Source organism: Phacochoerus africanus, chromosome 10 (assembly GCF_016906955.1).
Source record: "Phacochoerus africanus isolate WHEZ1 chromosome 10, ROS_Pafr_v1, whole genome shotgun sequence".
Lineage (NCBI taxonomy): Eukaryota > Metazoa > Chordata > Mammalia > Artiodactyla > Suidae > Phacochoerus > Phacochoerus africanus.
Window position 1 is genome coordinate 45,529,889 of NC_062553.1, and position 24,678 is coordinate 45,554,566.

At 35.6% G+C, this 24,678-nt stretch overlaps 1 protein-coding gene across 2 annotated transcripts in view; it reads right to left on the reverse strand.

Moving 5' to 3' along the window:
* The window catches only part of PDGFC (platelet derived growth factor C), a 254,189-nt gene that overhangs the window by 105,471 nt on the left and 124,040 nt on the right, over window positions 1–24,678 (reverse strand). The window contains exon 2 of one of the 2 annotated variants that reach the window (XM_047798326.1): window positions 8,661–8,721. The exons of the other annotated variant lie outside the window; for it this stretch is intronic. Within the exon in view, the coding sequence (XP_047654282.1) occupies window positions 8,661–8,721 (61 nt within the window). The remainder of the gene's footprint in view (window positions 1–8,660; window positions 8,722–24,678) is intronic. 2 annotated transcript variants of the gene reach the window in all.

A 24,678-nucleotide genomic window follows, 5' to 3' on the forward strand; every position in this document is an offset into this window, starting at 1 on the left:
TTCCCTTCACAATTCCATTCAATTATAATTCAACATAATTTAAAGACTGAAAATTGAAGCCTTATTTATAGTAAAAGAATTATAAATTTCCTTTTAAGTTAAATTGCTGCTCCCCAAAATCATCTCAGAATGCAGTGAGGTTTGCCACCAAATACCTAGGATTTGCACATGACTGTCAAAGTTTCATGTAAATTTCAAACCACTAGGCCTATAATCAAAAAAATGAAGAAGCAACAAACATTAGAACCTACCAAATTAAGACTCTTCATTTATTACAGTTGTTTAAAAAAATCATCTTTCCAAACATATAACTTTACTAGGATTTTAGGGTAGAGACAAGTACATATTTTGTGACTACTTTATTGAATATTTGCTTTCCCTATGTCCAAAAGATGGTATATTCAAATAAATACCAACGAAATAAAACAAATGTTTGTAGCCAAATCATTAAAGTACTTAACAACATGCTCTTTGCAATGTATCCTAAACAAAATTAAATCTTTTTCATCTAGGTAATAAGGTTAGCATGAAAAATGAAAACATATGAACATGAAATTTTAAAAATGATACATCATTACATATTATCCTGTCCAACATCTTTCAAGGTCAGAGTATTGTGTGTGTGTGTGTGTGTGTGTGTGTGTGTGTGTGTGTTTGCCATTTCTTGGGCCGCTCCTGCGACATATGGAGGTTCCCCGGCTAGGGGTCAAATCGAGGCTGTAGCCGCCGGCCTACGCCAGAGCCACAGCAACGCGGGATGTGAGCCGCGTCTGCAACCTACACCACAGCTCACGGCAACGCCGGATCGTTAACCCACTGAGCAAGGGCAGGGACCGAACCCTCAACCTCATGGTTCCTAGTCGGATTCGTTAACCACTGCGCCACGATGGGAACTACCAAAAAACTCTTTTTTTTTTTTTTTTTCTTTTTGGTCTTGTAGGGCCCCATCCGAAGCATATGGAGGTTCCCAGGCTAGGGGTGCAATTGGAGCTGTAGCCGCCAGCCTACACCAAAGCCACAGCAACAACAGATCTGAGCCATACCTGTGACCTACACCACAGCTCATGGCAATGCCGGATCCTTAACCCACTGAACGAAGCCAGGGATCGAACCCCCATCCCCATGGATGCTAGTCAGTTTTGTTAACCACTGAGCCATGACGGGAACTCAGTCAGAGTATTAAAAGCTGATATGAAAAATAGAAAAGGAAAAGAGATTAATAATTAAATATTATAAAATTGTTGACTATATATGTATTCATACAATTCAGTTAGAAAGAGTCGTTGCACTTTGGTATGTATTCAGTAAGTTCACATGAAAATCAAGGCAACTTCATAATATTTGCCATGCATTTCATACTGTTAGTCCCTTTAAAGATATATTTATTATAAATGAAAGAGGGTAGGAATAAGAGAATCATAGAAAGTAATAAATATTTTAATACTTGGAAAAACCATATTGTTTAAAAAGATAACATGAAAAAAGAAATTTCTGGACAAGATATAACTCAAAAAGAAAGAAAAATCATCCATGTTCTTCTCCATGCTAATGTTTTAAGTCGACAATAGCAGAAAAGACCTGCAGAATTAAGAATAAGGTAAAAAGACAATCTTGGTTTAGTTTTAGAGTTCTGAAGAATTCTGTTCTTCGCACAGCCAAGGCCATAAGTATGTGTCACCCATAAATGGGTAGATTTCACAGCTGTCTTAAGAGATTTTTCTTCCACATGAACTTTATCTGCAAACTGTGTTAGAAAAGATATTTCTGCAATAGTCATTTGCATGGATTTCCAAGTCCTCCCTTGACACATATACATTATTTACTGCTTTTATCTGTGCTTTGCTCTGCTTAGTATCATTTTAGTTGTTTTTTTTTTTTTTTGGCCTGTGGTAAACCTTCACCTTAATCTTGCTAGTTTTTTACATGGCTATTTCCATTTTCAGTCTCAAATCTCGCTTTTAACAGAAATGTGGTTAAAACACACACACACACACACACACACACACACACACATGCACACACATACATATATTCACATGTATATATGACTAGTTTCACTGGCTCCATAAATTGGTACCTTTTTGCCCAGAAAATCCAGAGTAACTGTGCCTAATAATATTTGATTCTGTAGAGAGAAGGTATACTTGAACTCTGCTTTGCAAACAAATCTCCCCATAAATTCCAAACTATATAGAAGTTCACCAGTTTTGTGCTTAATATTTTAAATTCAGACTTTTTTTTTCTTTTTCTTTTTACTGCCACACCTGTGGCAAATGGAAGTTCCTGGGCTAAGAGTTGAATGAGAGCTTCAGCTGCAGGCTTATGCCACAGCCATGGTAACACAGGATCTGTAACCTACACCACAGTTTGCAGCAATGTGGAATCCCTGTTGAGCCACAACGGGAACAGCTAAATTCAGACTTTTAATACAAAAGTACAATAACATGCTAGAGAAAACTCAGACTCTATTTTTATGGTTTATTGTTGGCTCAATCTATCATTTCCCATACATTTAAATCAGTAGCAAAATAAAATAAAGACAATACAAAAAGTTAGGGTTGTCTACCTCAAACTGTTTATAAATTAGAAGGAAAAATGTTCACTAAGAAAAAACAAAAGAGATTGTTCTATTAAAGTAAGCCATAAAAACAAATAAAATTATTGAAAAATACACCCACTGAGATTCTTGAATTTATTCCAGGAGACAATCATTTTATTCCTCAAAAGAATCAAGAGTCAAAAATCATATACTGAGAACCTATTATGTTTCATGCACTGTATGAAACTTAATAGGCTTATGACATTAGGAACAAAATAAAGCCCTGTCCTCTTAATGTGACAACCTCTAGGACTCTAGTATCATTTCTAGACTAGGTATACTAGTAACCTATATATTGAACTATCAAAACCCACTTTGGATGTTACCATTTTTGGAATGTAATCCTTGATTTCCTTTGTACATTCCTTTAGAACTGAATATTTTTAAAATTTCTTTCTTTCAAGAATTGATGATTTGCAATATTATGTCAGTTTCTGCTGTACAGAAAATTGATTAGTTATACACATATGCATTCTTCTTCATATTCTTCTCCATTGTGATTTATCACAAGATGTTGAATATAATTCCCTGTGCTATGCAGTAGGACCTTGTTGTTTATGCATTCTATATAGAATAGTTTGCATCTGCTAACCTCAAACTCCCAGTTCTGTTCTCCCCTCCCCCTTGGCAAGCACAAGTCTGTTCTCTATGTAGTACTGCATATTTCCATCATCATGTGTGGACTAAACTTTCTTTCTTCCCTACCACACTATGAACTTCTAGTGAGGCAGAAAACCTTCCAGGCCAAAACTATTTTTGAAGTCCGTAACTAGTAAATAGCTTTGTGCCTGGCATACGGCATTACCTACTACATATTGTTAGTGTAAGGAAACTTGATTTCCAGAATATGGCAAAAAAATATTTTCACATATTATTTCAATAATTCATCCTTCATTCCTAAGCATCCAAAGACATATATATATATATATATACACACACACGTATATTTATGAATCAGTTTTTACAATGTATATCCTTCCCCAATTAAAGTCCCTTAATTCATATTGTTATTTTACTCAAAGTTCATCTATTATTACCTACATGTATATATCAGCTGAAGGTGACAGGTATTGGATTACTCATTACTGAGATTCACCACTTTCTTAACATGTCAACTTCTTTTTATATAAAATATGTTCTATAATTTCACCACACTGAAAAATGCCACAAATATTGTCCTTGTTTATCTTAACTCTGAAATATGAATCAGTCATTTTAGGCAAGACAGTTGATATCAGGGTTTATTTCTTATAAATTAGAGATAATCAGAGGCTGTTTTAAAGTTCAAATGAAATGATACTTGTAAATTAACTACCTTGATAATTACAAATCAGTATGTACATGAAGGAGAAACTTTGTCCATCAATATTCTGTCTAATTCAAATACAATGAGAAAAAGAATTTATAATCAGCTATCAAGTTTTTCTTGATGTTAGTGAATAAGAGATTGCTATGGAAGTCAAGGTAGAATTGGTCAATACGTATAAGGAATCCAACTTCACAAAGATCAAACCAATTAAGCAAGAAACAGTCATTTCTTGGCAGTGATTACAAATTTCTGATTCCCTTCTACAGGTTGATTGAAGGAGGAAAAAGAATAATGTAGCAGAAATTAGGCCATTTCTTTGACCTGACACTATGTTTTTAAAAAGGTTTGAATTATTTTGTGTCTAAGAAGAAGTAAAATAATTCAGCTGTTGGCCTCCTAACTATGAGGGATGGTGAGAAAGGAGGGCCCATGTTCTGGGCGTTCATAGCAAACCCCCACCTGCAATGAGGGCAAGTTTACACTGGGAGCATCTCCCTAGCCTCCCGCCCCACCTCCACCCCTGTGAAGCAGCTCTGGATTAACATTCCACACACACACACACCACCCCCTGCCCAACACATCCAGAAGTATGCCTGGAAAATTAAGTCCATTTCCCTTACTGCATGAAGGGCTCTAATGAGCCAGTCAGAGTGAATCCAATGGCTGCTTTTTTTTTTTTTCCCCTTCAACAGTTGGGGATTATCCCATGTTGCGTGCAGAAGTTAAGATCCAGAATTGCCATAGCCAATAAACTGTCACATCAGAATCTAGTCTGATGGAGAAGTCAGTTCACAGAAGTAGCCAGACACACAGCAGTACAGCAAAGTGGTGCCAGAACCCAGCTTAAAACGATAAATTCAGCCCATCTCTGGGCTTCTCAGGTACGTGACTAAATAAATCACTTTTATGTTTTAAGCCAATTCGAGGCAAGATTTTTATAAACGCAACCAAAATCATTATCTAGTGAACATGTTTGGGTCTGCCCGGAGTGGCCATGGTTCAGGCTCGTTATCACAGTGTGATTATCATACTATTCCTTTTTCATGCTCAAAAATATCTGTGCTGGCATTAGAAAGGACACAGCAAGGAAGATCTATAAAATTCTTCTGGTATTGAGGCATGAAATAGGGAAATGGTAATGATTTAACAGCATGGTATTTTAGCCTTCAGGTAATAGAAAATATAGCCCTTTTTGGCTTTATACATAGGGTATAGCATTTTTTAATGAAAGCTCAATTATGGAAGACAAACCGGCAACAATCTTCTTACCTACTATGCTTTAGGATAAACAGCCAAATGTATATAAACACAGAATCTTCTTGAAGCCTTTACTGTACACTAATTAGTAATGACTATAATTGTATATCCACACATTAGACACACCACTACAGTGAAACATGTTTAGGCAATGCAATTATTTTTTATTCTGCATTATGTTGTGCATGACTTTACACACCACACGGAGGCCAAAAACCACAATGCAGAACAGAGATAAATGAGTATTTCACTTTACAAAAGAAATGTTCACTTTAAAGATTCACTACTGATTTCATTTTTTCAGTATTTAATCAACTCTCTTGTTGAACTACAAATATTATGCAGTGTTGAAGGTTTATATTAAATTGTAGAGATCTGAAATATTTTAAGCAGCAGAATTCATTCACATGAAATATTACGATAAAAACTAGCTCACATGATGAAGCAAGAATTCATATGATTTAACCTCTAAACAGACAAATATGCTTATTTAAGAAAAAATATGTTCAATAAAGAATCTCAACTGTTTGGAGACTCAACATCAGTGAATATTCTTTCTGCACTGGATGTATAATTTGCAAGTTTCATCAATTTCAAATGTGGAAAGCAGCAACCTACTTCTCTGTATCTACTGTCTAGATACAGGAGTGACCGTTTGATGGGAAGATGTTTAAAATTCATCAAGGAAAATAATAATGAAAAGGTAATCAATACAAACTTCTTCGTTCCAAAAAATGCAAATAAGGCCATTGGTTCATGACTGTAGTGAATATTTAAAATATGTTTAAAATTCCCTCTTAGGCTAAGCTGCACATTAGGCAAAATAAATGATGCCTCAGAAACAATAAAACAGGAGTCTATTTCAGTCTTAATATATTCAGCAATCATTAATGCTGAAAAAAATGAGACTTTACTGCTTCCTTATAGTTAGTATTTTATGTTCAGAGGTGAAAATATAAATTTGCACATGATGAGCCTATGAGATTCTAGTGGATGATGTCCACGAATAGGAAAAATAATACATTTGGTCCTTTCTATATAAATCGTGTCCTCATCGTATGTTTTCAATGTTATTAATTAAATGCTGTCAGTAACTGATAAAGTTTTTTTTTCATTTCCATAAGCAATATTTGAAATGTACAAGTTATATCTGTGGCAAGATCCATGGGTTCAGTAGTCATTCCACAGCAAGACAGCAGGAATAAATGAAGAGAAATTACACTGGACATGACCCCCTTCACAGGATACATTTACACAAACTCACACTCATGAATAATCTCACCATTCTGCCCTGATGGAAAACATCCCCTGCTCACCCCACCCTCCACTGTCAACAACTGTTGTCAATTTTAAAATGATGTTAAAATATAAATGTGAAACTTTCAAAGTGGTGAAAGTCACCAATTTATAATAAACCATCATTTTATTGGGAAGATAGATTACTTAAATTTTATTGCTCAAAGCAAAGACATTTTTTTTGGCCATGCCCACACCATGTGGAAGTTCCCAGGCCAGGGATGGAATGAACCCGTGCCACAACTGGGACCTGAGCCACAGCGGTGACAACACTGGATCCTTAAATGCTAGGCCATGAGGGACTCTAAAGCAAAGGCATTTTTAATAATGTCCATGAGATACCTAATCATGTCCATCTATTTCATCTCAGGTTATGTTACTTTATCATTGGTTGGTCTAGCATAAAAGAGTAAAATCAACTTGAAGATGTTGATAACAGGATGGAATATAATCATGTAAGCATTAGCAGATTTCTTCAGCAACAGCTAGCTTTCTGACAATATTTTTTCCTTGCATTTTATTTTATGGCCACATCTGTGGCACATGGAGGTTCCCAGGCTAGGACTCGAAAAGGAGCTACAGCTGCAGGCTTATGCTACAGCTACAGCAATTCCAGATCCGAGTGGCATCTGCAACCTACACTGCAGCTTGTGGCAACACCAGATCCTTAATCCACTGAGCAAGGCCAGGGATCGAACCTGCATCCTTACAGACACTATGCTGATTTCTTAACTCACTGAGCCACAACAGGAACTCCCTGGCTATAGTTTTAACATCAAACTAAAGATCCAGTGGCAAGTGGTCTAAAAAGAGGAGCTAAAACAGAGGATGGGATAGGTTGAGGAAGATGCATATTTTGAATTTTCCATAAAAATTCAAAGCAGGGACTGAATTGGACTTTACAAAGTTTCATTTGTGAAGAGAGATGATTCTCTAACTTGTCATCACCACTAGTTCTTTCAACAACACTCGAAAATACCTACTTCCCTATCTTCTGATCTCAGGGAAGACTTCGAGGATACGTCTGTCAGACTGGACATTGTCAGATGCCGCTAAAAGATTTAAGAATTCTTCTTTATGGTATTTGCACTGTTTATGTGAGTATAATCCCCCAGCCAGCAAATGGACCAGCTGCATTTGCAACTTCCCAGCAAATGACGAGACCTGTCTGAACAGAGCATTTCCTTGAAAACTTGCCCATGAAACCAAGTTTTGATGTATCCATTCCTCTTCCAAAAGCAACAGAATGGAACATCGCCCAAAGAAATAGAACAGAGATATGGAAAAAAATGCCCAGAGAGTGAGGGGAAGCAGGAGAAAACTAACAGGAGAAAAAGTACCAATTATACTTTAATTATAGCAACTATCATAATCCTAATTATCTTGATGTGTGACTATTACTCTTACGCTCAAGTTGAGATCAGGGTTTTTAAAGAAAGATACGCATAACAGAAATCTTAAGCACAGTTATCCTAACAATTTAAAGCATGTGACTTAAATTTCCAGAGATCTATTCCTGCACAACCACACAAACGGTCAAAATATTTATTTTTATATCAGTTGTCAGATTGCCAAGTTTGATTGTGATGTTGTAATCCTGTTAAAAGCCAACCCAAAACAAAAAGATTTATGATGGGGAAGCAAAATTTAAAAAACTGATACAAATATCTACTAAAGGGTTTTATTCATTAATTAATACAAAGCTTTTATTCAGTACTTTCTGCCAAAGAAACTATGTATAAATGAAGGATGGAAGGATGGGAAAAAGTCTAAGACACACCAGAATAATCAATTACACTTTTTGAAATATACTATTCCCTCTACACCATATTAGTCAAGATAATATGCCATGGGAAATCATCTTTAACATATAAGAGAATGCAGAAATGAGTACTGAGGCATTTCCGTACGCACACCTCCGTGTGGAGATTATGGGAAATATGAAAACTGCACTGAAGCATTGGGACAACTGGTTAGAAATTTAGAAGTACAAGCACAGAAAGATTCCCACTTGCTTATGTTGATGGATCTACACTTGCTCATGCTGAAGAATCAAGTAAGAATGGTGTTCCACCTTAAAAAAAAATCCTCTTCTTTAATAGTGTTCATTGCATACCCCTTCATCACAGAAGATGACGTTCAGAGTGAATAAGAAAAGTTTAAAAATGTAGAGTAGATAAAAATATATGTTTGGCTTACCTTTTAAATGTTCTTTCTCCTCTTTTCTATGCCAGTCCAGATGCTTGGGTATAGTTCCTCCCTGCCAGTAGATGGAGATAGTAAAATTGAGTCTTTTGGTGACCTCAAATCCTAATCTAGGGGGTTCAGCATCTTCAACTTCAGATGGTGGAAGTAAAAATAATTTGAAGGATGGGAAAGACACATAAAGCTTGTAATACTTATTATCTGGGTCAGTCAAATGAACTTTTTATTCACGGTCATTTATCTACCAATCTATTAGGGAGTGGGTCTTGGCTGGCATAGAAAAAAATCAAAGAAAGAGCATTATTTTGTAGGATAGATTCCCTTGATGCTTCATTCTTTCCAGATTTGTCATTTACTCATCTAATACTGATTGATTAGCTACTCAAAATTGAAGGTTACTGACCAGTTGTTTCCATATACATCATTCAATATTTTTAACAACCCTGTGAAATAGTAATTATTCTCCCCTAATAATTTGTCACAGAAACTATCACGTCCACACAATGCTCCATTAGTGTCTTCTCAGATTTTGGCAGAATTTGTTTCTTATTCCAACTGACAAAGGGATTTTGTAGTTGTTACAAACTGATTTGCTATTGGTAAAAACTGGTTTGATTTTTTGTTTCAAATTAACTAAAATCCTCTACCACCTTCTTAGGAAAACATTTTTAAAGCGCTCTTATGACCATTTTATAGAGATTAAATGGATCATCTGAAATAATACAGCGTTCAGGAGTTGAGCCCCATAAAAATTTGTTTCTTTGAGAAATTGCTCACGTAAGACCAAATTCACAGGGATAAGCATCACAATTTGTGACTACTAAGAATGGCATATGAAAAGAATAAAATTACTGTCAGGTAATTACTTCTTGAAGATGATAAGCACTGTAGGAACATTCAAATTGAATTGAGTAGTGATGAAATTATGCAAAAATTGGTTCTATTATCCTCCCTTAGTTTAGTAAACTAATTGAAATGTTAATTACAATAGAATCTATCCTTATCCTCATCACAAGTAAAGTCTAGGTTTCAATATTTCTTGTGGTCCTGGTCTGTGCCTTGTTTTCCTTGATGAAAATAGGGCATTGTGCACATTCTTAAACAAGAGTAATACTAATTTGTTCAAGAATGATTGACTAAAATAAAACTACTACTCTTTTTTATATAGTTACCATAGTCATTTTGCTCAAATGAATATACTAACATTTATATGCTTCTTTATAGTTCTTATATATGACTTTCAGATTACAAAACATTTTCTTATATACAAGTTTCTTCTGGTTATTACAATAACCTTGAAAATAGAATGTATTTTGCAAACATTATTATTATAAAAATAGAGTTGGTTGTCACAGCAAATTGACTGTATAATTTCTTATCCCAACCCAACAAATTTTTTTTCAGAATAAAAAAGGGCAGTATTATTCACTGTGTCAGGAAAACAGACATAAACCATGATGGTCACCAGAAAACTTGGACACATGGCTACCCCAATAATAAATGACAGTGTCAACCTTCAATCCAGATCTTTTGGGTCTAAATTCTATTCTTTCCAACTATATCACATGACTCCAGGAAGTCATTCAACCTGAACATCTGTGTGATGAATTAAGTGTCTTATATTTTTTCTGGTAGCATCCTTAGTCAGCTCAGCACACTGAGTAGAACTTTTTGTTTTCATAACTTGGTACTGTCTTTTCCTTTCACAGTACTTTTATTTCCAGATAGGTTAAAACAACAATGGCAACAGAAGAAACACTCCTAACAACTTGTTACGTTTAACCAGTTTTTAATGGGTTACTTGTGCAGTGTTTCTAAAACTATCAGTGAAGTGGGAGACATTTTTACCAATTATTACTGAATTGCTGGATTCTGGCTCCATTCCATCACTTGGAATAGTAACCCTGACATTAATTCTACTTCTGACTGTACACATTACTCCAGAATGTAGTATTATTTAATAAGTGATACATTTCATATTAATTTAGAGAAGATAATTTAAAAGCTACTTTATCACTAGGGTTAAAAATTACAGAGAAATGACGCCACAGTAAAAGTAAAAACTGATGTTCATTCACACTGAATGTGGTCTCATATGCATGTTCCTTACTTACTGGTTAATTTAGCTTTTAAAGTATCTGTTTGTAATTTAATTAAAAAACTCTAAAAGATCATGGATTTTGCCTAGGGTTTTGTATTGCTTTGTTTTCATTATTTTTTTACTAATGTGTCTGCCCAAAGCATAACATTGTGCCACACCCATGACAAACATAATAGATATTTGTTGACTACCTGTACTGCCCAGGAGTAAAGCCATGTTCCAGCTGCAAAACACATTTACAAAGAAAATTCAGGAGATAAAAAGGATGGCATGGGTTGACTCCTGGCCTACCTCTGCTTTCTGAATATCACTGGTCTAAGTAAGAAGAATCGACCCAAACCCCTCACATTTTATGCAAAGATGCCAGCACACCATGGCCATACTATCAGATATGTTTCTATGGAATTAAGTCAGACTAAATTCATGTTTGGAATTAATTTGCCATATCACTGAGCTCTCCAAAATATAGCTTCAAACAACTGCAAGATTTCATCCAAAGAGCATCATATTCAGGGAAGAAACATTTTTTTCCTTTTTGAAATCAAACATCAAGTATTTGTTTTAAAAATAAAATCCCCATCTCTTGGTCAGACTTTAGACACCTATGTATACTAAGCAAGGACAAATTTGAGATTTTCTTGCTTTCCTTTCTCACCACAATTCCAGGATCAAAATGTTTTAGTTAGCTTTATGCTTTCATTTTTCTGTGCCAGATGAGAGGTGTAAAAGCTAATGTTTAGAACTGACTGTAAGTATTATGGTATGGTAGGATAATACAGTAGTAACATTATGGTAAAGAGTGTGTTGAGGGATGGTCTGGATAGAAGAATATAATAATGTAGGAAGTTGTTGAGACAAAAACAAACCTTGATGAGATTTACTAAACAATGCCTATAATCCTCTGTTCCTTTATAATTGCTCCCATTATAAAAGTAGGCTTCAGAGTTGCTCAAGTATGTTAAACTTAGGAGCCAAGTATAACAAGAGCTACATTTTTAATCCTTTTAAACCAATGGCTTGCAAAAGTTTTGAGAATCTGATGAAAGGTATGAAGGTTCAAGCCAGAAAATGATATATCTAAATACAGAGTCTCATAATTTTCATACAATCCCACACAATTGCAGAGTATTCATCCAGCCCCTAAAAACTATCCACAGACTCTTTTGTCTATGAAATCAAGATTAAGGACGCTCTCCTTAAAAATAACTTGCCCATTATAAAGGAAAACAAACAGCACCATTTTGGTAAAATAACATAAGTATAAAGAGTAACCAATCCAGCAATCAGAGATTAAAAAATAAATCTTTCTGAAAGACTAGTTTGAGTTTTGGAATAAATTGAAAAAAAATATATACATATACACACACAATACATATATATTGTAGTACAGCAAGGTTTTTACATAAAGATATTTTTTGTAAATATCAAATTTTTTCAGACTTTCAATGCAACCATATACAAGTGTTTAAAATATTTTCTGGAAAAATATATCTGAAAGGTGTAATTTAGAACAATCTAAGATTTTTTTTGACATTCACTGAAAAATATGATCTTTTCTGGAGAAATTTAAAACATTTTTTAATCAAGAAATATATACAAAAACAGAAATAGACTCACAGACATAGAAAACAAACTTATGGTTACCAAAGGGGATAGTGGAGTCTGGGGTAGAAGGGATAATTAGGAGTTTGGGGTTAACATATGCACACTGCTATGTATAAAGCAGATAAACAAGGAACTACTGTATAGCACAGGGAACTAAATTCAATATTTTAAAATACCCTATAATGGAAAAGGATCTGAAAGAGGATATATAAATATATAGAGAGAGAAAGAGAGACAGAGAGAAATGAATACATAAAAGAGTATTACAGATAATTTAATTGCACTCCTGTGTTTCAACAAGAAGAATTTACTTACTATAATAGTTTACAAGTGCAAAAGAAAAGAGCAGTTATCAATAATTGAGCACAAATAGCGGACTACAAATTATTAGGCACTCATATGCATGATCCTAAGACAATACTGAGAGGGAGTATCAAGGAGAAAACTTCTAGCTGCATCAACACATTATGAGCACAGAGTTTAAAAATGGTAACAAAGGTCAAGTGTGCCCCCGGCCCCAGTAAAAATGCTGGCATCAGTTGATAACAAAGCTGCCTCCTTCTGGGGTGGCTGAAACAATGCCCTTGGGGTGGGAAGTAGCAGGAGTTCACATATTTTGAAATGGGCCATAGTTCTCCTGAGCCATGTGGGGGTTAGAGAACATGAAATATATCTAATTTGCTTCTAGTTCTTTTGTGACCAAATTGATAGTGATTCATTAGAAATTTTCATCTATTTTTTCATTTTTTTTAAAGTTTCACTGGAGTATAGCTGGTTTACAATGCTGTGATAATTTCTGCTCCATGACAAAATGATGCAGTTATGTGTATACACACATGTATTTATTTTTTAACAACCCAAAAGCCCGTTCAGTCAGGTTAAAAAGCAGTAACACAAGGACTGCGTATGTTGCTATTTTTTGGTTTCTAAAGAATTATTAAAATATAATTAAAATCTTTCACTAAACTTTGTTTCATAAGAGATTAACATCTAAATATGTAACAGTACTGTATATTAAAGTGTTACATACATCATTGCATTTTTTACTCAATAATCACCACTAAAACATTTTTTTTCTTGACAAATGTATAATAATAATAATTTTATAATAAATTTCTTTAGCGAGCATAGTATAGAAAATCTATAGGAAAAGAGTGTACAGTTAGCACATTTTAAATCAGCATTGGATTCAGGCTCATGTAATGCTCTGGAAACACCGCCATTCTGTACCTGTCAATGGAGAGTGTAAGTGGGAAGTGGAAGATAATTCAGTAACTATGATTTCTTTTTCATTTACTCCTTCTCCATAAAAAGTACAATGTAACAATAGAGTACAAGAAGTCCAATACAATAAAAGTCCTAAAGAGGAGATTAAAGTATAATTTAAAAAAATTTATTCACTATCTTTAAAGTTTCTTTTTGCTTCAAGAGATGGTGGTGGTTGGTGATGGTCCAGGTGTTAGAAAGTGGCAAAAAGCTACTGTGTTGACATCACAGCCAAGGCCAAGTGTATCTATTTATCAATTCAAGAAAATATAACTATCAATTCTCCCACAAGCCACAATAACCTCCAGAAAAGCAGAAACTCATGTACTTAGAGAACTGAAAAAATGTTCAATACAACCTCAGAGGTTCATATGTCAAGTGATTTGTCTCTCTTGCTCTTCACAGGCATGTGATTTTAGCTAGTTTTAATATTTTTTCTACATCATACAGAGATCCTAAAATTAAAACCATAAACCCCTAAAAACAAAGAATGGATGGGAGTGCTAGGTATCTATGTAAGTGTCAAAGAAGAATGTGAAAGTTAAATTCAAGCAAAAAAATATCAAACCATTTGACTCACTGACAAAGTCATGTCACGTGAAGAAATTACATGAATAAATATTTTGTGACAATAAAGGCAGCATATTAAATACTAGGAAAGTCAAGCAACAACCAGACACACACTTGTTACTAAAAAGAAAGAGAAGCATTCAGGAACTTTACAAGAAATATTTTTATCTTAATGTAACACTAATTGTTGAGCTGGAAACCAACTCTTTCATAAGTCATTTTAAAGTCAAATAAAATTTTAGTACTGCAAAAACAAATTGTTCTGAAAATTATTTCTGTGCAAACATTGCTATTCAAGGGTTATCTGTCACCAGCATTGAAGATGTAAATGTTGAGTCAGTACATCTGTCAGAAGATCAACTTAATCATGTTTTAACATGAACAAAAACACCAAAGGGAAAAACATATATGTAACAAAATTAGAAGCGTATTTTTTTAATTTTATGGAAGTATAATTGATTTATTTTGTTGTGATAATTTCCACTGTACGACAAAGTGACTTACATATATATACACACCACATCTATTCTTTTTCAGATTCTTTTAGAAGCATATTATTTTTTCCATTTATTTTCAGAGACTGATTTTAGAATCTCTCTATCAATGAGCTACCAACCAGCAATGGGAATATCTGACAGATACTGATTGGTGTTTTAACATCAATTCTATTGGTGTTAAATGGTGTTAAATTCTAAATGGTGTTTAATACCATTTCTAGTGTGTTATCTGGTACCACTTTCTACTTCCTATCCTACTTAATATTTAGATTCTCTAAAACTGCCTCCTCTTTATAACTAGATTCATTCTTCTCCATGGATTTATCTTCAGTCTTCTTTCTATACTCTTAAATCCTTGGTGACCTAATGTACTTCTTGGATAGAAATAAGCATCTTCTGTAAGTATACCCTCTTTAAATGTATAGCTATACCTCAGACCTCTCTTTGAAGTCACAAAATCAGATCCCCAAGTCTCTCATTAGCCTTTAAATCAATATATATCCTATGGAAAACTCATTTAGAAGGTCTAGTTCCTCTTTTACTTTTCTAATTTGCTTTTTTTTTCATTTTTTTTAAATTTTATTGAAGTGGTAATGATTCACAATGTTGTGATAATTTCTGCTGTACAACTATGTGATTCAGTTATGCATGTACACACATCCATTCTCTTTCAGATTCTTTTCCCATATAGATTGTCACAGAATACTGGGTAGAGTTCCCTGTGCTATAGAGCAGGTCCTTGCTGGTCAATCTTTATTAATGAAATCACCATTTCACCAGCCAATGAGCCTCAAAATCCCATAACTTTTGTTTATGACATTACATGGCCAATTTTTTTTTAATATAATGATTCTTATTTTTTCCATTATAGCTGGTTTACAGTGTTTTGTCAATTTTGTACTATACAGCATGGTGACCCAGTTACACATATACATGTATACATTCTTTTTTCTCACATTATCATGCTCCATCATAAGTGACCAGATACAACTGCCAGTGCTACACAGCAGGGTCTCATTGCTAATCCATTCCAAAGGCAATAGTCTGCATCTATTAAAACATGGCCAATTTAATATGGTTGAGATGATTATAGAATAAAACATGGCCTACATGGCTCAATACCTATTGGTTATTGTTGGTTTTACCACTGTTTTCAATATAGATTACTTTGCTCAGATGGCAATCTTCCTCTTCCTTAATGAAGGTTCAGTGTTCCAGCCTTGTGGCCCAACAGAGTTTTGCCATCTTCAAGCAACAATATATTTGTGTGCTACTTGGACATATCTATAAGTGAAACAAAACTTTTATGTTAAAATGCATACTGATAACCCATACCTCCTTCAGGAATACATTTAGGAAGTAAATACATTTTACCAAATATGCCTATTTGTGTTTGTTTTTACTAGAGTGAATTTTTAAGTGAACACAACTGAGAGGAAAGCGGTGTCTGATTTTTTTTTTCTTAACTTTGGTATGGTTTTGTCACACATGCATACACAAAAGTTTAATTTAATTATTTATTATATTTATTTTTGGCTACCCCATAGCTTATGGAGTTCCCCGACCCAGGATCAGATCTGAGCCACAGTTGCTTCAATGCTGGATTCTTTAACCCATTGTGCTGGGCACGGGATCAAACCAGTGTCTTTGGCGCTGCAGATGTGTGGCTAATCCCACTGCACCACAGAGGGAACTCCACAAAAGTTTAATTTTAATAGTCAGATTTTGAGTCTTTTGTGTCTTATTTAAGCAACTATACCTTATAATGCCAAAATGATATTCTTTTTTCACCCCTGAATGTTTCTAAAAAATGTTTTTGTTTATGGTATGAGTCATACTTAATTTCATTGATTTTCCCACATGGACATCCAATATTCTAAAAACTTCTCCATTCTTTGTCTTGCAAACCAAACTGCTGTATGTATATAAATCAATTTCTCCAGGGTTTTGGTTCTTTTTCATTGTCCTACATGCCTATTCTTGTACAAAAAAAACACCATATAGTTATTATGTCCTTATAATAAGCTTTAATGTCTTCACTACTCATGGACCTTCACTTTTCTAAGTCACTTTCAGATTAGCTAATCAAGTTCCATGAAATTCTACAAGAATTGCATTGAAGTTATTTTTAATTTATAAAATTATCTGAGGATACTTTATATAATTAGAAAATTAAATTCTCCTACCCATACACATGGTATTCTCTTCATTTATATTTTATGATTTCTTTTTATTTTTATGACCATTTGAACAACTCTATTGGGAACAGTATGCCAATCAGTGTACTTCTGTCAGCTAAGAAATGCCAACATTAGCTTTCTGACAACATACCGAATCCAAACCAAAAATTGGGGAATGAAAATAGACGCATGGTGGAAAAAGTCGCCACTGCCATATTCCTCAGAAAGGTCAGCTGTTAAAATTTTCTCAATCTTGGTTCCCTCCCTCATCATCAGAAGAGACACTATCCCATTTAAGTCTGCACAACCCTTAAAATTCTACAGCAACTATTTCAGAAACGTTTCAATTATCTTCACAAAGATCTTGCATGTCTTTTTTGGATGAACTAAAAGGTAGCAATTGTGTAGTTGTCAGGAATAGGATAGTTTTTTCACACTATTCACTCAGAGCTCTTCATCACATCATTTTCAGTTTCTCCTTAGTATTTATAACACTGAAACGATCTCATGTAACATACATTTGCTTTATTTAATTGTCCCTTTCTCCTTTCGAGGTGAATTCCTTGAAAGCTGGCAGATGTCTGTACCACTTACTGTTACATTCCTAGCAACTAGAATACATTGTCCTTAGGAGGTGCATGATTATATATTTAAGCATTAATAAATTCATAATTATCTAAAATGTAACTATGAGAATTCTCTGGTGGCTCAGTGGGTTAGGGATCAGCTGGCCCAGAACCTCCCCATTTCAGGGGCCAGGCCAAAAATAAATAAGTAAAAATTAAATTAACTGTGCACTTATCTTAAATGTTAACTGTACACTTATCTTAAAACTATACGACAGTCAGAGTGTCTTAATGGTTTTAGGATTTTGTAATCCTGAAATGAGTACAACATTGTAAGTCAACTATACTCCAATAAAATTAAAAAAAAAAAAGAATCCTCTGATTTTGTAATCCTGCTATCCGTTAAAAGGATACCAAAGGGACTAGAATCACAGCCAAATTGGAAGAGTCTGCTAAACAAAAATGAATGACTTCCTTCCCCATGTCATGCCTTCTTTTACTTCTCCCCTTCACTTCTTTCTACGCATTTTACTGCACTTTAACAAGTCTTTGTTTTCATTTTTGTTTCTTCTATTTGGCCTTAATAGGATTCTCTTTTTCCTCTCCTCCCAATTCCTATCAATTTATCTCACCCAAAGGAACTTCATTAGATCGAAAGTTTAGATTGTTTCAGACAAATTCCCTAGTGTTATAAAGTCACCGGCCTGAAGTGAATTTAAAGAAATGGTTTTGTCTTCAATCTTGAATGAAAACCTGAGCACAATACTTAGGATCTTCTACTTCTAAGAACTTTCCCCTCCAGGATGCTGTCTCTGTGAAACTAATTCTTCTCCATAATCTTCTTGACGAAGTTATCCCTGACATATTTAAATGGCTTTTATCCTCTTCACTTATAAATCAACTGGTATTAAAAGGTTGGGTCCACAAGGTTTATCACTCCAAACTTACTTTTTTAGAAAAAGAAATCTGGAATGAGAGCTTCAAAAGAATGTTCAATCCCTCTGCAGCTGATACATAAAAACACCATGAAGATTAAGAAATCCTTCAAATACAGAGCCAGTTCCTACCAGTAACCTGATGACTTTTTCATCAGTCCATATTCACACAGTATTCCAAAGTTAAACCCAATTTAAATGCCATCTATTTGTATATTATATCTTTCTATGGTTATATGACCCTAATAAGAGCTATGCTTTATAAAAGTGTTGGAAAGTTCCTTTAAAGAAACTGTACAAAGGAAACAGTAAAGAGAGAGAGAGAATAGAAGACAATGAATGCTGAGCGACTCAAAATACTAAACGTCAATGTGGAGGGGAAATCCTATAGGTAAACAGAATGACCTTCACAAGCAGCTTTTCCTTTCAGAGAGTACGGTACAAAGAAAACCCAAGCGGGACGGAAAAGGCCATGATCCTTGGGATTCCTTCCTATTAACTGCTCAGTCTGTGGTAGCAGCTGTAACTTCTCTTAAACAGATGCCAACAAAGGGGTTTAAATCAGCTTCTGATGGGAAGTGCATAAGAAATTCCTTGCAAATATGAGCACTAAAAAAAGAAAGAAATAGAAAGAACTGGAATGAATTGAGACAATTTAGAGCTGAACATGCCTATGACGGATTAGTTTTAAAAATCTTTTCCAGGAGTTCCTGGAGTTCCTGTTGTGGCTCAGTGGGTTAAGAACCTGACTAGTATCCACAAAGATGCGGGTTCAATTCCTGGCCTCTCTCAGTGGGTCAAGGATCCGGTGTTGCCCCAAGCTGCAGCATAGGTCTCAGATGCAGCTTGGATCTGGTGTCACTGTGGCTGTGGTGTAGGCATGCAGCTGCAGCTCCAATGTGACCCCTAAGCTGGGAACTTCCGTATGTTGTGAGTGCAGCCCTAAAAAGAAAAAAAAGAAAAAAGAAAAAAATCTTTCTGGCAAAGATTAGAGATCAGGACAACAACAAGCAATCACAAGGACCCAAAGAGTCTAACCAAAAAGTTACTGTGTCATCCTGAATCGATGGTTGACAAGCCTGGCTCAGGATAAGAAATGGTGCAGGTATAATGATTTTTTAAAAAGTGAATAAAGAGTGTGACTCTTTCAATGGCCTGTGGATAAGAGAGCTATACAAGTGCCTTTTTTATTTTCTTTTTTAATTTTTAGAGCTGCACCTGTGGCATATGGAAATTCTTGGGCTAGGGGTTGAATGAGAGCTGCAGCTGCAGGCCCACACCATGGCCACGGCAAAACCAGATCCAAGCTGCATCTGAGACCTACCTCACAGCTTGCAGCAACACTGAGCAAGGCCAGGGATTGAACCTGCATCCTCATGGATACTGGCAAGGTTCTTAACCTGCTGAGCCACAACGGGATCTCCTGTCAACTCTCTTAATGCTTTCATTTTTTTGTTTTTTTTTCTTTTTAGGCTGCACTAGCCACATGTGGAGGTTCCCAGGCTAGGGGTCAAATGGGAGCTGTAGCTGCTGACCAACGCCACAGCCATAGCAAACGCGGGATGTGAGTCACGTCTGCAACCTACACCACAGCTCATGACAACGCCGGATCCTTAACCCACTGAGAGAGGCCAGGGATCGAACTTGCAACCTCATGGTTCCTAGTCGGATTCATTTCTGCTGTGCCATGATGGGAACTCTGCTTTCAATTATTTTTTTCTCAATATGTGTAGATTGAGATTTTTGTTTCTGGATTAATCCTAAGTGCACTTAACTACTTAATTCAAATGAAGATGAGTTAAGACAGACTCCAGAAAACTGTATTAAAGAACTGCTTAAGTCCTTTAGCCACAAGCTTAAATAAAAGTTGGTTTTTGTTGTTGTTGTTTGTTTGTTTTTTTTTAAGTTATAGGCTAGGCTATAAAGCTTCAGTATTACTATAAATCAACATTGGAATCCTGATCATGTGTTATCCACAGAAAGACAAAAGTGTCACCAAGAATGCATCAATTTCAGACTTTTCACTGTAAAACTGCCTGTTATATAACTCCAGAGACTAGTTTTCAAAAAGTTTTTCTGATACTTCTCTATTTTCTTGGTTCTCAATAACAGGAATGGCACATTTTAAAGGAATAAAACTATTTAAGAATGAGTAACATCAATAAAAAAATAAGTTAGGATTACAGAAATAAACCTCTTAAGAAAAACCACACATGATATAAGATAACTTAGATTAAAAATAATAGGGAGTTCCTGCTGTGGCACAGTGGGTTAAGAATCCAACTGCAACAGCTCAGTCACTGCAGAAGCATAGGCTGGATCCTCAGCCTGGACCAATGAGTTAAAGGATCCAGCACTGCTGCAGTTTTGGCATAGGTCTCAGCTGCAGCTTGGATTCAATCCCTGGCCTGGAAACTTTCATACGCCTTGGGTGCAGCCATTAAAAAAAAAAAAAAAATACTTAGGGAGTTCCCATTGTAGCTCAGCAGTAAGGAACCTGACTAGTATCCATGAGGATATGGGTTTGATCCCTGGCCCTGCTCAGTGGGATAAGGATGTGACATTGCTGTAAGCTGTGGTGTAGGTCTCAGACACAGCTCAGATCTGGCATTGCAGTGGTTATGGTGTGGGCTGGCAGCTGCAGTTCTTATTTGACCCCTAGCCTGAGAATTTTCACATGGCATGGGTGCCGCCCCCAAAATAAATAAATAAATAAATGAATAAAGTTTTAGAAAATTTAAAAAATAGTTTTTCCCATTTTGGTTATACCTGGTCCACTTTAACAGGAGAGTCAGAGCTGCTGTCCTTTACCATATTTATCATAAATATTATAATATAATGAAATTTATTTGTACTTACACACACACACACACATATGTAAAACAATGTGCCACAGGTACAGATTTCTGGGAAACCAGAGCAATGAGTCTATGACTCAAAAGAAACACAAACAAAGCTAGGTCTTCAAATCCCAAAACCTGATTAAGGATTTGTTTTTTCTAGCACATACATTAGCAGATGTGACTGGTGGTATTGCTCTGATGCACTCCAACTGGATACTCTGTTGACTCAAGGCTTCAAAGGGCTGGTGGCCAGAGTGGGGCCAGCACACAGTCCTAGACCCAGAGCTCATGACGACCTCATCTGAAACTTTGGGGTACATCTGTCAGACTCACATATTCTGCAACTTAAGCATATAGGCCTTCACTGTTCTCTAATTGAAGGATATATTCAAGTTTTATGTCCTTAACTAGATGGGAGATTACTCAAGGCCACACAGTCTACCTATGTTTCCTTTTCAACAGTCCACATTAATGCTACTGAGTACAGAATTTCAAATGCTTCCATCTTTGATAATAATTGTTCTGCACAGAATAAGCATTTAAGTACATGTGCATTTTAGGATTGCTATGAATGTCAAAATTCATGTGGACTGTTAGACTTTTGTTTAAAAAAAACCTTACACTGAAAGAAAGTGTATAGGTAACACTAAATTAGCTTTACATCATCATCGATGCACCATGGGATTTACAAATCACACAAAATATTTACCATTTAGTACAACTGCCCCGAGCCAAGACTGGGTTTTTCTAATTACTTTTCATCCATCAGTATTAGCAGCTCACTAAGGATAGGTTGAACAAAAAAAAGAGTTTGACCACAACTCTAATCCCATCCCTTCACCCCCAACTCCCAAAGTGAGTCTGAGGGATAGCTGCATTCCAGGAGATCCAGTTCAGGACACTTGTTCCAGACCACTGGTTCTAAAAGCATAGGAACTGCATCACTAGTATTTCTTAATAGGATTTTGGCCAATACATTAAAAAGGCATGTTCTTTAACAGTCGATAATTCACCTTAATAGATTCTAAATGTATATTAATTATATTCTGCTCCCAATGGACATTTCCTACTGCTTCTCATAAAGTCTGCTCAATTCAGAGAAGAGTTGCTCAATATAAGGAAAAATATTTAGGGAGTATTTGGTGAATAAAATAGTGAATAACAGATGAGTATAGTTTTTGGTAAAAACTGTGAAAGCAGGTAAAGCAGTGTCAAGGCTGGAACAAGGGCTATAAGGTCACAAAGACAGAACGAAGGTTGATGTGTTCTCTGTTTTATACTAAAGGCCTAGCACATTCTTTGGACTTACTATGCTCTTAACAAACATTTGTGGAAAGTCTATAACACATAGGTCTTGTCACTTGATTTAAAAAATGAAAAATATTGGCTTTGAGCAAAAGATAGCAAAATTACTATGCAAGTAATTCAGTGAATACTAAAGTTCTGTGCTAGAAAGATCTTTTGCTACATGCTGAATTGAAACTATCACAAGTCATTCTTGGTCAAGACCCTGAAAGGTCAGGTTAATCCATAGGGTGTTTGTCCTTCCATATGCATACGTCATCACTTGCAGTAGTAGTCCTCTGGATATTTATAAGACTGAAGAAGTTGTGACACAGCCAAATTCCAGACATGAAGTCCCTTTTACATTAAAATAAAAATTAATAGCTGAGGAGCTCCCGTTGTGATGCAGTGGAAACAAATCCGACTAGGAATCATGAGGTTGTGGGTTTGATCCCTGGCTTCACTCAGTGGTTAAGGATCCGACGTTACCATGAGCTGTGGTATAGGTCACAGATGTGGCTCGCCTCTGGTGTTGCTATGGCTCTGGCATAGGCCAGCAGCAACAGCTCCCATTTGACCCCTAGCCTGGGAACCTCCATGTGCTGCAGGTGTGGCCCTAAAAAGAAAAAAAGAAAAAAAGAATAGCTGAACAGCCCTTTGGATATTAGCTCTAATATGAGACATGAAAATATGAGACATTCAAAAAAGGCATTAACTAGAATTCTAATGGTGGCTCATTGAGTTAAAAATTCAACATAGTGTCTGCGAGGATGTGGGTTCAATCCCTGGCCTCACTCAATGGGTTAAGGATCTGGCATCGGTGCAGGCTGCAGCGCAAGTCAGAGATGTGACTCAGATCCCAAGTTACTGTGTAGGCTTCAACTGCAGCTCCAATTCATCCCCTAGCCTGGGAACGTCCATATGCCACAGGCGTGGCCATAAAAAGAAGAAAAAAAAGGCGATAACAATCATATAACTGTCCAACTATATAACTGTAAAAATGTACAGCTGTGTATTACATAGTTAATAAAATGTCTTAACATGAAAACATTAATGATATAAAAACATTACCATTTTCAAACAATTTAAAAATTAAAATAATATGTTTCATTGACTGTACATCAATATTTCAATATTAAAGACATTAAATATCCAGTTTGAAGAGTCAAACATAAGAACAACTTTAAAGTGTTTCTAAGGCAGACCCTGGGGAACACTGGTGAAGAATATAACAAAAATTTTCACTTGCAAAACAGATCTCACACAATCTGGGGAGAATTTCCATACGATAAAGTCAATGTAGCTGGGAGTTCCCATCGTGGCGCAGTGGTTAACGAATCCGACTAGGAACCACAAGGTTGCAGGTTCGATCCCGGGCCTTGCTCAGTGTGTTAAGGATCTGGTATAGCCGTGAGCTGTGGTGTAGGTTGCAGATGCGGCCTGGATCCCGCATTGCTGTGGCTCTGGCGCAGGTCGGCAGCTACAGCTCCGATTAGACCCCTAGTCTGGGAACCTCCATATACCACAGGAGCGGCCCTAGAAAAGGCAAAAAGACCCCCCCAAAAAAAGTCAATGTAGCTGAAATTAAAAGTAAATCAGTAGTTGACCTAAGATTTAGCTCAAGAAATTAAAAAAGCCAACCTGCCTGTGGAAAAAAAAAAAAAGAAGAAGAAGAAGAAGGAAAAAACTGCATCTTCCCTCCAGGTGCCTCTTAGTCAAAAACACTGAATATACCTCAGCCAAAATAAATATTTCCCTATTTGATAACTTAATTTTTAAAATGGCCAGGGTCATTTTGGGTGTAGGCACTGCCTTTTATGAACATAACTATGTAGATATTGCAATAATCAGAAAACAAAGCAAAATATGTGAGATCCACATGGGACAGAGTGTTCATCAAGAAATGATGTAACACTGAAAAATGAATGGATAAAGCAGATTTGGTACACATATACAATGGAATATTACTCAGCTATTAAAAACAATGAAATAATGTAATTTGCAGCAACATGGATATACCTGGAGTTTATTGTACTAAGTGCAGTAAGTCAGAAAGAGAAAGACAAATACCATTTGATATGACTTACAGGTGAAATCTAAAGTATGACATAAATGAACTTGTTTACTAAGCAGAAATAGACTCACAGAGAACAGACCTGTGGTTG